The 15,874-nt window shown below is 40.7% G+C and overlaps 1 protein-coding gene across 6 annotated transcripts in view; it reads right to left on the bottom strand.

Moving 5' to 3' along the window:
• The window catches only part of mapk10 (mitogen-activated protein kinase 10), a 36,594-nt gene that overhangs the window by 7,087 nt on the left and 13,633 nt on the right, over positions 1 to 15,874 (bottom strand). For 3 of the 6 annotated variants that reach the window (XM_069710798.1, XM_069710804.1, XM_069710800.1), the window contains exons 4-13: positions 13,256 to 13,385; positions 12,733 to 12,791; positions 12,136 to 12,274; positions 10,988 to 11,153; positions 10,116 to 10,187; positions 5,203 to 5,385; positions 3,349 to 3,473; positions 2,513 to 2,539; positions 1,067 to 1,130; positions 762 to 839 (exon numbers count right to left, since the gene is read on the bottom strand). In XM_069710798.1, the coding sequence (XP_069566899.1) occupies positions 762 to 839; positions 1,067 to 1,130; positions 2,513 to 2,539; positions 3,349 to 3,473; positions 5,203 to 5,385; positions 10,116 to 10,187; positions 10,988 to 11,153; positions 12,136 to 12,274; positions 12,733 to 12,791; positions 13,256 to 13,385 (1,043 nt within the window). Of the gene's footprint in view, positions 1 to 731; positions 840 to 1,066; positions 1,131 to 2,512; positions 2,540 to 3,348; positions 3,474 to 5,202; positions 5,386 to 6,441; positions 6,514 to 10,115; positions 10,188 to 10,987; positions 11,154 to 12,135; positions 12,275 to 12,732; positions 12,792 to 13,255; positions 13,386 to 15,874 lie in introns of all 6 variants that reach the window. The other 3 variants (XM_069710801.1, XM_069710803.1, XM_069710799.1) reach the window with 2 other exon arrangements.

The following is a 15,874-nucleotide window of genomic DNA, read 5'->3' as shown; positions in this document are numbered from 1 at the left end:
AGCTAAATGAGGCAGAGGCCTTATGGGTTTGCAGGAGGAGGGTTTGTTTTTGCATAAATGAGATCATTTGAAGGTATTTCGGATGCGGCAGTTTCCTCTCGTGATCAGCAGATGCTGCTGTCTCTTGCAATAAGCGTGTTTCACAAGGATCACAGTGCAGGCAGGCCGGCCTGGTCAGTGTGCTAACGTGACTCCATACTGCCCCTCCGTGGCACATCATGAGAACAGCACTTGCATTGTAACAAAAAAATTATGTTCTAATTGTTTATAATTAAATACAATATAAACTGTCAGCAGGACATACATCAGGTCAACGTCAAATATTCTGTGTGATCGATTACTTTTTTTGCTTTTAATTTTTTTTGCTTTGTTTAGTATTTTTTAGTGTGCAGTCCTGCTGAGAGAGGAACCGTATGAAATGTCGTGCTGATATTTCCTGTGGTGGACCCTAAAGAACCCAAACCTTAAGTCATGATATGTTATACATATAAACACATACACATAAAAGAGTGCACACAACATTTGCTATTAAATATTCTTTAAAATATTCAAGTTTAGCAGTTACTGATTAGCTGTCTTATAATGTCATTTTTATAAATACACTTGGCACAAAATGACACTACACAACATTTAACTGGAGATGCAGGGGACGGAGACACATGGTCAACAGCACAATGGGTTTATCTATTTACAAGGGGGAACTCCAGTAAGGTTATAGTAAATTCACTTACAGAGCGATTAGGGTTATGCACTGAGAGTACCTGAAGGTGAAGGTTGTCCCTTCACTACGCCATTCTTCGTTCTCTCCTCAAAGTTCATCACCTCTTTGTAGATTAGTTCTGCCAAGGCACACATTTAGAAGAGAAAAGTCAGTAAAAAAGACATTGACATTTAAATGACCTTTAATTACTGAACAAACCGGGGAAGTTGAACATAAAACAACAACAAATACAGACTGTTAAACGAGCCGTAACACCACAAACAATGTACAGGTTCTTCTAAAAACTGCCAGATCTTTTACTTTTGGTGATTTCCCGATTCCGTAATTTAAATAAGCGATTCATACCTTTCCATTCATCAATGGAGTGTTCTCTTTCATCCAGCTGCTTGTCGTAGATCTGAGGTGGAGGCTAAAGGCGAGAGAGTACAAAGAAAGCGCGCTGCATTTTAGTAACAATCCAGCTACCGGTCCAATCAGCAGCATCTCCAGGTGAACATCCAAACTCAAAAATCTACCAGACACCAGATTTGGTTAACGATGCGTCAAAATTGTCAACATTTAATTGTTGATGAATTAATAAAAAAGAAGAAATATGGGCATGTATTTGAACATGAAAAACACATCAGACTGCCAGGACAGTTTTAACATGTATGTACAAAAAGAACATGCTGCCTGCGTGTGGACGATGAAGAAAATATAAAATGTAGATGAATTAAAGTAAACAGTGATTTATTTACCCATAATCTTTTACAGTGGTGATTGATTTCCACAAAGTTCAATATGAATACATAGTTTGCTCTCTGCATCACATTTCATCACACAAAATATTTCAGATCTTTGTAACAACATATCTGTTGGCTTGTCCAGCTAAAGTGCCTTTGTCCTTCACGCGTAGGATTTTCGTTTCATCTGACAGAACACAAATATGCTGTCTGGCAACCATTCAGCCCTTCTTATCACCCGTTCATCGTGATCCTGCCCCAGACTCCCGACACCATAATTCTCCCCTCTCCATCACTGCAGGTGACAGGACCACCCATAAACCTCAGCGATATGACCTTGGAGGAAGCGTTACTCGTAAGCGTTGAGCAGCCACAGCAGGACAGACCAACAATCCATAATGTTGTGGAAGTGAGGGGTTTATCAAATGAATTTTTTAATACAGCGGATGCACTTCTCTGAGATGGTTTGCGTGCAGTTTTGGGGATTTGCACAGACACACATAACTCGGTCCTGTTGTTTTAAAGCCTTATATTCTAATTCCCTAATACACATCTATTATGACCTCTTTTTTTTTTTTAAATTATTATCACGACTAAAATCCCTGTTATATCCCCCAGTTATACAGAATCATATATGTGCAGAGTTTGAGACTAAAAGAGGCTGAAAATTTCTCTGAGCTCCTCTGAAATGTGACTTCGAGGTCACATTACAACTAGTTTAGGAGTCAATCCTGGTCCAATAGGAAACTTGTAGAAGTATGGAAATTTGAAAGCTTCTTCGGTCATGTAGGAGACATCTCGTATGCAGCGGTAAAACTTTTCAACTGAAAAATATTTCCCCCAATTCTGGATTTTCTTTTTTCATTGAGGGAGGAGATGCAAATTGTCATTTTCACTTCAATATATCTTCAAACATGCCAGGAAGGAATCATCAAGGATTGACAGCACTGAGTCAAATGTGTCCAAATATATTTCATTTCATTTATACTCTTTAAAGTAAAATAAAAAAAAAGATTAAAAAAAAGTATCATTCAATTGTTGTCTTCGATGTAGGGCGGTTGTTATTTACCATGGATATTTGGATGAGATCTCTGGCCTTCATCAGCATGAGATGACATTAGAGAAGGGGAAAACAGCAGAAAATGTGTTGAAATGCCATTCACAGCCATATTATACATACTGCATCAACTCTAACAACAATAGCATCATTAAAACCAACAACTAGTGGACAAACAAGTGGACAGTCATGAAATCTGCTAAAAAAAAATTGGGTAATAACTACAATGGAGGTGTATGTAAAATGCTATTATTAACCAGCCGGATATTTCACGCAGTAACACTGACATTTATCAGCTGCTCATGCACTCATTAGTCTATTGCTGCGAGTAGAAGTGGTATCTGTACAACTTTACTGAGCTGCAGATGGCTTTTTCCCAATCTCACTGTCACCTCATACTAATGAGGCACCGATGAAGACGTTAGGCTTCACCGGTTAAACCAGAAACACCACCAGTCTTACATTACAAGACAGAACGATGCACTAAGTCACTGTTTTACAATGTAGCAGCAAGATTTCCAAGCAAAAACTCTGCGTTGCTTTACTAAATTTAAACACATTTCAGTTGTAGACTAATGAATAAAACTGTGTGAGAGATAAATGAAAATGAGATGTGAACAAAAATCATAAATCAATCATAAATGCAGCTCAGCATTTGCTGAATAAACTGGTTTAAAAATTGATATTCATGTTTTAATTCACTATGATTGCGTTTGTCTTTTTAAATAATGAAATGAGGGGAGTCATCATTAAATACAAAATAGACAGTGCTGACTGTTCAAACACGGGGAGACAGGACTGAGCACGGGACAGTAATCAATACACAGCTCTGCCAAAGGCCTACTCACCGCCTCCACCTCAGCTGGATCGTACCACACGTTGATGTAGGGGTGCTGTAAGGCCTCGTCCACTGATATCCGTTTAGCGGGGTCGATGATCAGCATCTTGGACAGCAGGTCTCTGGCCTGGCTAGCTGTGGTTTGAAACATCAACCAACAAACAACATCTAGTTCAGATTTTATGAGGCAAGAAAATGTTCTTTTATGCCACTAAAATATGCAAAAGGGAAATCTGGAACAGAAAGAGAGGAGAGAGAACAAGACATGGCAGCAGCAGTTTGTCAAAGGAAACTATAATTTCACAGAAACTTGTGACTGATAGCAGATAACAACAACAGTTGTGCAGAGCGTTGTGGTTTTATTTTAACCATGTGTCACTATAAATCATTTGTGTAAGAGCTACAATATATACAAGCATGTAGTACAGTTACATAGATCAGTAACATCTTACTCTCACCAGGTGGCAGCAGTGCACCGAAAAGCTGTTTGCCAACTTTCATTAAGCAACAAAAGAATTAGAGGAGGAACACGTTACTACCAGGCCTCTGTACAACACGTGTCTCTGTGAGGTCGGACGCTGCGGTACAAACAGCAGAAACATGAAGAGACTCCTTCAAAAAGTACGCAGAAATGCGGCACAGTGCAAACTCTGCCAGGTGAAGCCAGAAAATCCAGAAATCCGCAGATCAGTAATGATCAAATATTGAATATCAAATTTAGCTTAAAAGGCATTTCTCGAAATTCTTAAATACTTCATGAACCATCCAAATTTCTCCTCATTTTGATGTCCTCATTAATATTCTGGTTTGTCCCACATATCTACTGTTGATGTAAAAATTCGGCTGATCGTGTCAGCTTGGTCTGAATTAATGTGTATGATCTGAGGAATGATCTCCCACCGGCGTGTTTCTAAATGCAGCTCAGTATGCAGGATGAACTGTATTCTGTGAAACATCTGGCATCCACAAACAGAAGAGCAGTCAGCATCAGCCGGCCGGCCACTGCGTCTTCCCTCCGGCCCTCCTGGACTGATGTGAAATCGAGAACCCTTAAAGCACACGCCATCGCTCTCCTACACATCCTGACCTTCACTATAAATAGCTCTACAGCAGAAACTGAACTGAGAACAGAGAAAGACAGATGAGCCGTGTGCAACCCGCTGTAGTCAACACATCAATAAGAAAAAAAACATGGTAAATCCATAAAATAACTCCCATATCGCTCTCCTTCCACCGGTCCTCAAATCCCTATCTGCCGCTTCCTTTCCGCTACGGTTCAAAATAACCAAAGCCTGAAGGATGTCTCTCTCACGTCTGAGTCACTTCCGACCTGTCACAGTACAAAACGCACAAAACAGCAGCACTTCAACGCTTCCTCACGCCGTCCCTCTCCCTCTCCCTCCACCTGGGTGCGTTTCCTTTAACACCGTCACTCCAGCAGGAAGCAGCCGGAACACCAAAAGGATTCAGGTAGAATCTTCACCAGCCAACAGCTTTGATGTTGGAGTTGATGTAACAGGAAATATATATTTAGTTATATCTCACTGGAAGGATTTTCTACTTCTTCACCTCTCAGGTGAGACGGAGAAGAAGAAGAAGAAGAAGAAGAAGAAGAAGAAGAAGAAGAAGAAGAAGAAGAAGAAGAAGAAGAAGAAGAAGAAGAAGAAGAAGAAGAAGAAGAAGAAGAAGAAGAAGAAGAAGAAGAAGAAGAAGAAGAAGAAAAAAGTATGTCTTGGTTTAACACTGCATAAAAAAAAAAAATAATTAAAAAAAAACTGGTTTGATTTCAGGACGGCTCACAGAGTGCTGCTCGGATACAAAACACAGCACGTTTACGTGTTCGCTGTGTAGAACTGCATCTCACCTTTGAGTTTGTTGTGCTCGGAGTCGGCGGGGAACAGGCAGTCGGGGAAGAGCTTGGGAAAGGTGAGGCCCGCGTACTTTGGCCGGTTCTCGACGTAGTTCCTCACTGTGGGTTGAAGCTTTTTCATGAAATCTGGTGAAGGGGTGCCCAGCTGCTCGATCACCTTGTTCCACTGGTCGATGTCTGGTGTGGCAGGTCAGGATTAAGGGAAACACACCTGGAATATGTCGCATCCTGTAGGCCTCGATGCCTGCTCCGCTTCTACCCGCATACGATGTCATAGATTTCATTTTGCATCTAAAGACAGTTTGTTTGTTTTTTGTTTTGTTTTTTTGGGTGGGGGTGCATTAACAGTAATGGAAGTAGTAATCCCATATGAATTGAACAAAAATAATTAAAGAACTTTGTTATTTGCATTGCAAAAAGCACTCAACGGCAAAAGAAGCATCTATTAGAAACAAGAAAACTGACTGACCTCAATAAGCATCCCATCAACACTCCCGTCAAATCAGCTTCTCACAAATTATATTAACAGCTTCTTTTTTTTTTTTTTTTTAACTAATTTAGAAGTTTAGTGAATTCTTTTTTTGACTGTGTAACCATTGTTGAAAATAGGAAGTGGGTCACAGAAGCACAGAGCTGATGACGCACCTCCTGCTGACAATATGAGCTTTTGTTAAACATGTAAAATGTGCATGTAGCTGACTGTGTGTGCAGATAGACTCGTGGAGTGTCAGCCTGCATTTTACCACCCCCTTAAAGACAAATATTTTCTTTCTTACCCCTCCGCACCCTCCGAATGACCCCCTCCCTCCCCAAGTTCTCACACAGAGTGCCAGTAGAGGCAGCGAGATGCCAGGGCCGCCACAGATCCCCATTACTTTATTTTGCTGGAACGCGTCACACTTCCTCCGTTTTGTCTCCACTGCAGATTGGCTATGATCCACCCAGCGCTCAGTGAGACAGTTTTTTTTTTTTTTTTTTCTCATCCACTAAGGCTCTTATTCATGGCTCTTTAGCAAGTAGTTGGATTCACTCGGATGGCTTGAGGTGTTTCTCCTCAGCGTGTCATTGTCGTAAAAGCGTAATGCTGTTTTGTGTTTGGAGTTATTCGCTTCATATAAACAGGCATCATGCACCTAAACACGGTTGCTCTCAACAAAATGCTGCAGGGTTCCTGCTGTGTTCGGGTTTACTTGTAAAACAGAGTGAGGAAGTGGCAGAAGGTCGGAAGGATACGGTCTGTCCCAGGGAACAGCACTGTCCCTCTTATCACCTCTCCAAAGATGCAGCCGACTGACCACATGTCCACTGGGGTCACACAAACACATACAGGCACACGCATGTCGTCATGTTTGTGCCCACGATGTATTTAAATTCAACATTCACTCTCTGTCAGTTCTGTTTTATACCAAATATGTGACTTTTTAAGCTGCTAAATTGTCACCACATGGTCGGTAAGTGTTTTGATCATTTTAACCTGTAAAGTGTCTTTGAAAAGCGCTATAAAAATCATTATTATTATTATTATTATTATTATTATTATTATTATTATTATTATTATTATTATTATCTGTGTGCTGTTTGGTGCTGGGCAGTGAGTTTAAACTGGCTTAATCCTTTTTTAGCAATAAAATGGTTCCCCATTGTCATCAAAAACAATGCCATGAGAGCCAAACGACTAAACAATGAGCTAGAACACACCATAAGCTGCTGTATATCTGTAGGTTCATCAGGAGCAAGGTCTGTCACAGTGACATGGATTTCAGATTTTAATTTGATACATTTGTTATATATGTTTGTTGTACTTGTTATAAAAAAATATATAGATTGTAGATGTTTAATGTGTTAATCGTTCATTTATCTCTTGTTACTTGGTAAATATGTCTCTGAGTATCCAGTAAAATCTGTAGAATTAGTTTTCCCTCCTGTAACTGAACCTCGGCCACATAGTCAGAAATACAATATCACATGTCACAATATCGGAGCCAAAGATGCCCCAATGCTGCCTTCATGTCATTTAATTGAAACTGTAATCCGCAGCACTTGAGTGAGAAACACATCAGCCTCCAGTTTGTATTTCCCAGTCAGAGATATTATGCTGCTGGCAGTTGCCTCAAAATATAAACTAACATTAACACTAGTATAATACATTCATTTTATTTTCTTGTTTCATTTGTGAACAATCTGTTATGCATAGCACGACGACATTAGCTCATTTGGTGACTACGAGGTTAGCAGAAGGCCTTAACACTATAGCAATAGTGCGTTAACACGAACAAGTCAGTTAGTTTTGAGTTTTGTGACAGTTTATTTGATGAGCTTTTACAAGGTCATGCTCTCCCGATGGCTTTCATTTTTCTTCTATTGCTAGATTCCTTTTATTGACTTTTTTCCAAATAGGGCCATTCGTCGGTGTTAACATGTTCAAGCCCAACCCACAGTAGCCCATGAAATATTGAGCCAATACTGAGTTTCTTTCAGGTTCCCGTTTATGCGCTATATAGAGCTGGGGAATATAGGACTGAGAAAACATGGAAAAAAAAACAACTCTGCTTTGGTCGATCAAAGAGTACAAATATTTTTGACTTTCTCCATTTTCACACTAGTTAGATTCACACTGATCTCATTAAAACTAGAGGACTAACAGCTCTTCCTTAGAAAGCCATTTTAAAACTAAAGCATGTTGCTTCAGCCAGATTTAAATTACAGAAAGACCAAGGAGTTACCCGAACAGCATGATAACAGTTGCTGCAATATTAAAATAAATCATCTACACTCCCAGAAAACCAAAACGCTAACAAGCTTTGATACATTCCTACAACAAGCTATTCATAGTCATGACAAAATGCATCACATACCGTCCCTGTGAATTTGACCAGTCGACCTACCACACTACAGTACACCTTCATTCCCTCCCCCATCACTCCATAACCACTTATTCAACACGCTGCTGTACTAATCCATCATGGAACAACCGGTGCGCTGTGACCTGTCTGTGCAGACGGATTCTATATCATCATCTGACAGCCACTCAGGAATGTGGAGATAACTTTAGCGAGGTCAATACTTCGGGTCGAAAAAGTCTATGAAGCCCATTAAGATTAGCCACAACAGGGTGCCATTCCGGAGCTGATCTATGAGCCGAAGATGAACAAAAGTGTGCTTGAATACACTTCATTGATCTCGGGTTAGAAAGAATGGCGTGTTGGATGATAAGAATTTCAGGTGGTTGTGAGTGCAGAGACAGAAGGGGAGAGATATTGCTGAGCTCATTGCAGGGTTTTCTGGTTTTCATACTGCATTAATCTTTCAGAGGCTGCAGAGAGTTGAGTGTTATCACAAACACCTGCACACCCAATGGTCTTGTGTTTCTCACCATTTATCTGCCTCTAAAACAACTTAAAAATCATTGTTTAAAGGATGAGGCCTGCGATATTCTATATGACTATTATTGACAACAACCAACAATCTGTTAGGTTCCCAGCATGCAGCGTGACGAGTGTGATCTCGATTTATGTGCAGAAGGTCAAGAACTGCAGTGTAATGTAGCTGGATGCTGCCACTGTGCATCATGTGTGCCGTTTTCTTCTTACTTTTATTTCCTTCTGGCCTTTACGACGCCGATAGTTTTCTGACTATCGGTGTGTTTTCAAGCCGGGAGAAAAGGAAGTGACTTGTGAGAGGTACCAACAGAGCGCTGCGTTTAATCATCGACAGGGTGCGGAGTTTTTACAGCCACAGACTTTGATGGTTCAGATTTCAAGAGGTTCACTGGATCTGAACACCAGCCGCAATTAAATAACTGCAGAATCACATTTGCGCTGCCTACGCTCCGACTTCACCACCCTATCTCTGGCACTTAGCTTCAAGATGATTTTTGTTCCTGCGGGACACAAAAAAAAAATCCTCTGAAATAGACCACATATATACTTTCATTTTCTTTGGAGCTGGTCGCTGTACTTTTACTCAAACAGGAAATAAATATGGGAAACTATTTTCAGCTGCGGATGTGGCATGCGTATCACAACAGCTAGATGTTGTTGTTGTTTTTCTGTGGGATTTACTTAAAAACATCATTCTATTTGCCACAAGGCTTATCCTTCAACATAGAAAATGATTTGCATCATCCTAGTTTTAATATTTATTTACCAATAGCATTATTTTTTTCATTTTTTAAAAAATGAATCACTAACATGCCAACAGATTAGAATTTTGACCTTTGACTTTCTTCACTGCCAAAAGAGTTCAACTAAGCTGCTATTAACAGATGCTCAAAGGGAACATATTAATTATTCATTCCTGAATGCTTAATAACGATGTCTGACTCATAGATGGCAAAGATGTACTTCACATGTGCACACATGTGCGCTAACACAGCACGGGGAATATTTATCCAAACGCACCCCACTGAAAGAAGTCGATGCAATTAGACCCCCTGACACCGCAAGAGAGCTCACCAGGCAGCGCTGTAGAAACACTCCAACTAGCACACTCTTTCTAGACTATATGAGACTAAATAAAGCTCATGATGTTACTGTAGGTTATATGAAAAGTGTTAAAAGAGTTGGTACAAATGTGTGTTATAAAGCTAGCCAGTCGTGAGAGCAGTTAAGTTCACCTCAGTAACATACAGCAAACATCGGGCCCGGTGTCTGCGAATCAGGTGTGACCAAGAAATGTAAAATGATTAAAGCAAAAGATAACTAAAATGCCATCTGATTATTATTTTTTTTTATTTTTTTACCTCTACCAATTGGTAAAATCGCTCCAGCGTATTTCAAAAGAGGCTAAATCTATTTTGAAACTGAACATGGATGGTTGTGTTTCAAATAAAGAACATTTTCATTTAGGATTTTCATAAAAACAAGTGAATACCACCAGATAATCTTTCTGTGTGTTTACAAGGATACAGTCCCGGCCAGGGAAAAGGATTTTGTGGCGCACCATTTCTCCCATAATGCACCCGACCGACCAAATATCCACTGCACGCACAGAGGTGAGGGTGAGACGAAGAGGGAGCAGAAGAACAGAGGGGAAAGCAAAGGTTAGTGTCATCCACAGTGAGCTCTCAGAGGCAACAGTGATTATTCAAGTAGAGAGAAGTAATTAGTGAGAGACCTTGTTGCACTGAGGAAAATCAGAATGAAACGCAGGTAGCAGAAACGGAGAAAAAGCAGAAACTGCGAGCGGCAGTGATTTCAAAGCCTCGGAGCCCACGGGTTTCCATTCTTGGGAGGAATCTGGCTAATGAGTCACAGCCCGGCTGGTGTTCAATCACATGTCTTCTTGTTCTGGGGGCTTTTAATCATTGACTCATAACTCCAACACTTCACTCTGACTCAAGTGCCATATCAACCAGAATTGTCGATATGGTTTCACACTCTCGCGTCTATGTAATTATTTTCCTGATCATTAATGCACATGAAAAGACAAATAGTTAAATTCTTGTCATGAGAGTCAGAAGCTCCTAATTTCTGTTCTACTGCCGGTAAATTATAGTGGTTTCAAAATAAAAACATACAGCTCACGGAGATATTGGCTGTCGCTGCCACTGCAAGGAAATTACGTTTTTGGAGCCATACCAAAAATAGCTCCAGTTATCTACTGTAATTTAGTGATGTAACTATATTAGTAAACACAGCTATATATATCTATTTTAGTCTCTATTAGTTCACTGTCGCATTGTAAAGGAAGGTAAGTAATAAAATGACTCGTATCCTTTTAAGGTGTGTGAGTGTGATGCATGTGAGCACATACACATCCGATTACTGGTAATTCTCACCGTTCTCTTTGTATCCCATTCCCAGGATGACCTCTGGGGCTCTGTAGTACCGCGTCACCACGTACGGGGTCATCATGAAACTGGTGCCTGCAGTCCTGGCCAGACCAAAGTCCAGGATCTTCAGGGTGCAGTCTGACTTCACCACTATATTGCTTGGTTTGAGATCCTGGAGAGGAGACAAGGAACAACGTAAGAACTTCTTTTTTTCGATAATTTTTCAACTGACAGTCTTTGTGCTTGTTTTCAATGTAATTTTTCATTGATGTTATTTATGATTGAAAAAAGTCCACCCTGAGACAGTCAGTGGGTTTACCATAAAATATAAAGAAATTATCAGTTAAAGGAAAAGTTCAACATGTAGGGAAATGTATTTATATGCGTTCTGGCAGGAAGCTAAATGGGAGGATCAACACCACCCTCACCTCCGCCCATTAATCACAGCGAGGCTACAGCCAGACGTCTGTTTGCTTGGCTTCGCACAAAGACTGGAACCATCGGGAAACCTCTAACCTGGCTCTGTCTGACTGGAACAACATCCAGCTATCACCACCTCCACAAATCAATTAACGCCTTGTATCTAGTTTGTTTAATCTATTCAAATTTAAAACCTGGTTGTAACTGCCCTTTGTGTGGGCAGTGTAACCCCTGCTGTCCGTTACCCCCGGGTGGCTGTAAAAGGCCATATGCTAACTTCGGTTGACGTGCCAGAGAAAAGCTTCCATGTGAAGGTGTAACACATGCTACACCCTTGATCCCATCTCGCCTCGGACAGGTGCCCTGCCCTGGCCACGCTCGATTTGAGGATTGTTCCCAGTCTTTGCATACCGATAGGCAGGTTGCAGACCTCGGGTTCATTTTGAATCTGTTGAAGCAGACTTTAACCAATCGACATTGACCACCATATGTTGTGCGGTGATACTCGCCAAGCTGTAAATAAATGAGACGCTACCCCGATGTGAGCACAGTGCAACGCCATGTTGGTGAATGGCCATTGCAGAGTTTGCAGACTCTGACTTCAAATAACGAAGAAGGAAGAGGGCGTGGTTTATGTCTAATGTTACATTACAAATTCATATTTCCACAAGTTTAAAAGTACACATCTCAAAACCAAATTCAGCAGTTTAATAAAGAAGACTGATCTCTCCTACCCTGTGAATAATGCCGGCTGAGTGCAGATGTTTGATACCACACAGCATCTGGTAGAGCAGGTAGGACATTCTCTCATGGTCGAGCTCCATCTGAATCACCTGGCACAAGTTGGCATCCATCAGCTCCATCACTAGGTACCTGAGAAAAGGTTTTAATTGATGTATGAGTGACATCTCAGTGAGTGACTGATGACTCATTTGGCATTTGATGAGTCAGTCATCTTTTCAAAACTTCAACCACTCTATTAATTTCTGTCTGGAAAAATGTGCCAGAAAGACACATGAATCCTTCTGCTGCACTGTTTGGCTGGTGATTGTTTGAAAAGTGAACACAGTCTCATTTATCATTCAGTATGGAAACAGGAAACCTCCAGCAGCCTCACATTACACCCAGAGTACTTTCACTGGCTTTACTCCAGTGATTGTGTTCTCACAAATGCAGGTGTGAAGGAATGACGTGCTCATAATACATAATAAATTCAGCCCCATTCTTTTCTATTGCATACACATAGTAATTTTTCAAATTAAATTAAAACATGTAATGGTAATATTTTTCAAGAAAATTGAATTATGCAAAGAAGGGTTTGCTATACTTACACATCCTGGAATTCCTCTAATGATTTCTGTGGTGTGAAGACATTTAATAAACTGATAATCTGAAAGAAAGAAGAGCACATAGAGGATCAACATACAGAGTTAAAAAATAAACACAATACATGAAAGCAAGGGACAAGTTGGTAATGACCCTGGTGAAGGACACTGCTGGGTGAGAGTCAGCCGAAGAAGTGAACTGGAACAAAAGAGTGGGGATAAATGTGGAGGACAGGACAAACAAAAAAAAAGATAGAGACAGAAGAGCACAAACTGCGGCGCTGGTGATTACATTCATGCCTTGAAGTGCTCTCTGTTTCACTCTCCTGCCAGTTCGGTACATTTCTGGAGGCATAGAATTTAGTACGGTCACAACATTGCGGCAGCATGTCTGCATTTTGTGGCGAAGGGCTTTATCGGGAGCCAGAAATAGAGACAGACTGGGGTACAGTTTAAAAGTGAACTTCACTCTTCACTTCCTCCGGTATTTCCTCCTTCCTTTTTGTTACCTCTCAGCTGAAACACTTACATTTTTGTGATTGACGCATTTCATGAGAACCAGCTCCCGGTATGCCCTCTTGGCATGGGTCTGGTTCTGGAAGGGTCTGCTCAGCTTCTTGATGGCGACATTTCTGTCCAGGACGGCATCGTAGCCGGCGCTGCAGAGGAGACACCACAGGAGATCAGTATTCTTTAAGCATTTATGGCTGGATGACTCTCTCTGTGTGTGGGACTGCATAACACCGGGAGAATCTGTGGTGAATGTCATTGGTCACAAAAACAAAGGAATGATTTTTCACATCTATAAAAAACAAACAAAAATTTGTGCAAATACATGGCAGATTATTGTTTTGAAATAAATATAACTCATACAGATTAGTTGTTGTTTTTTGCCAGCTTTAGAGGTGCTGGTGGGCAGATATATTTACTGTTGGGCAGAGCAAAGATAGCTGCTTTTATGATAAGCTAAGCGCAGTTTCGCAGTAGCTCCACACTTTTTTCTAAGAAAGCATATAAGTATATCCACCTAAATGTGACAATTTTTCTGATGGTTGTATTACATGCTTCGGCGTGATAACAGGCAGGACATTTAGTACTATTAATCAATTGCAAAGACTTGATTATAAATACATAGATGTTGCTCTATTGTTAACAAGAAAATAAATAGTACAATGCAATGAAATAAGATGTACAGTACAAGTACAATGTAGATGGTTTCTCTTTCCACACAGTGTCTCAAACCATTTTAGTGACCATTACAGCAAAGTGGGTGCTTCGCTGACTCAACACAATCCCAACCCCTGAGAACTTCTGGGATTTTATCTCTTTGCGTCTATTTATGATGGCTTTCAATGAACAGCAGTATACACAAAAAGCAGCCATAAAGATGTCACATCTTATTCTCAGCTGTATCTTAAGAGTATACTTTTTTTTGATAGAGTCTCTCTGCAAGATGCTACAAATTGAGTTTCAAGACATCTGTGCGCAGGCTTACTGAGGCTGGCTGGGTGGGATTTGCATGGTTCGTCACGTCTCTGTGGAGACTGCAGGCCAGAGATGATGTGTGCCCATGGAAACAGTGGAGCCTTCATAAAAGCATTGATCCAATAGGGATTTGAGCCAGTCATCACTTTTCTAGCTGAGTGAAAGATGATGTCATGACCAGCTAAACTACTTAAAGCCTTCATCCCTCCTAAGATGCTTCTGAAAGCTCGTCCTGCCCAAGTGCTCGAGTCATAAGGGCAGAGATGTGCACAGATTGGGATGTTTGTGGGCGACAACATTGGCAGAGTGAGTCTTAAATGCAGCAAAGGCAAGCGAGAACAAGTTTTCCCTCATTACCATGTTCTTAGGCTTTACTGGGACGAGAGTCTACTGATTGCATAAGAATAGCAGAATGCCTTCTGCCTCACTGTTGATTTTTACAGATAAGCTGCAGGATCTCTGTCTGCTTGTGTGCATATTTTCTGTTGGTAGTTGTGAGGGCATGTTTAACTGTTAGCAGAAAGGAATTGAACTGTCTGTGCAAAATCAGACAGATGTTTGTGAATGTGATAATACCACCGAGCTGGGGATTATGCACCATTTTAGATATTTTATTGTCATACTGCAACCAAACCATTCTCCCAGCATAAATACACATATTTTGTGTATTGTCGTAGGTTGCTCATGTATTTGTTAACCTCTGAATGAGAATACTTTCATGGTATATCCCATTTGATCTTTATAATCAGTAGGATATTATATCTATCTTTGGGGTTTTATGTGTTTCCATCATGGTAATACCATCACCATATGACACCAGATGACAGCTGCGGGCACAGCCAAGAAGCACACAGCAGAGCAGGTTAAATTAGATTTGCACTCCCTGCCATCCATCTCTACAATATCCTTCAAATGGGCACAATCCCAGCATTAGCAGTTACAGCCTGGCCAAGCTCCTTTTGCAAATGCACAAAATTGCTTTGGAACGGAAGGGGAGAAGGACGGAGGGCATGGGAAGCAAAGGGAGGACAATGAAGGAGGGCAAGTGAAGGGCAGGGGTGCTGAATCTTCAAACCCTATGTAAGACACACTGAAATGAAACATGTCAACTTGGGTCACCCCATCGAGGGGTTCGTGAGACGGCCACATCACCACAGTGACACGACATTAACATGAATGTAACTCAAAGATGTGTTTGGTCATTTTGATGGAGACTGTAAGATGCTTTCCTTTTAAATGGAGGCTTGGCAGTTGTTCCACTGCATTCTGACAGGGCAGGCGTGAGTTGAATTACAATGACTACAAGCTCTCTCTGCAATCTGGATTAAGGATTCACTTCAGTGCCCATCTTGTTAGGCCCTTATGGCCCATACAGCCATATTAAAAATAAAAGATACTGCATGTCATCATGCTCATAGCACTGGAGAGGATATAAACCCACAGCCTCCACATCTGCGGCACAATTATGACTAAAAGCTGATAAAGGTTCTTTTAACATATCTACAGTATTTGCCAAGTCTTCAGTATCAATCAGCTTCTAATGAGAAACAATCAGTTATAATAGATATTTCACACTCTTTGCTGTTCTTCACGCAATTTTTTTTGTCTTACTGTAATTTATTATTTCTAATATAAATCATCACCACTTAATCTTTTGAAATAT

This window comes from Brachyistius frenatus, unplaced genomic scaffold (assembly GCF_029030835.1).
Source record: "Brachyistius frenatus isolate BFR_SWC_R1_liver_20210118 unplaced genomic scaffold, ASM2903083v1 Contig_94, whole genome shotgun sequence".
In the NCBI taxonomy this organism is placed as follows: domain Eukaryota; kingdom Metazoa; phylum Chordata; class Actinopteri; family Embiotocidae; genus Brachyistius; species Brachyistius frenatus.
This window is presented reverse-complemented; position numbering and strand designations above follow the sequence as displayed.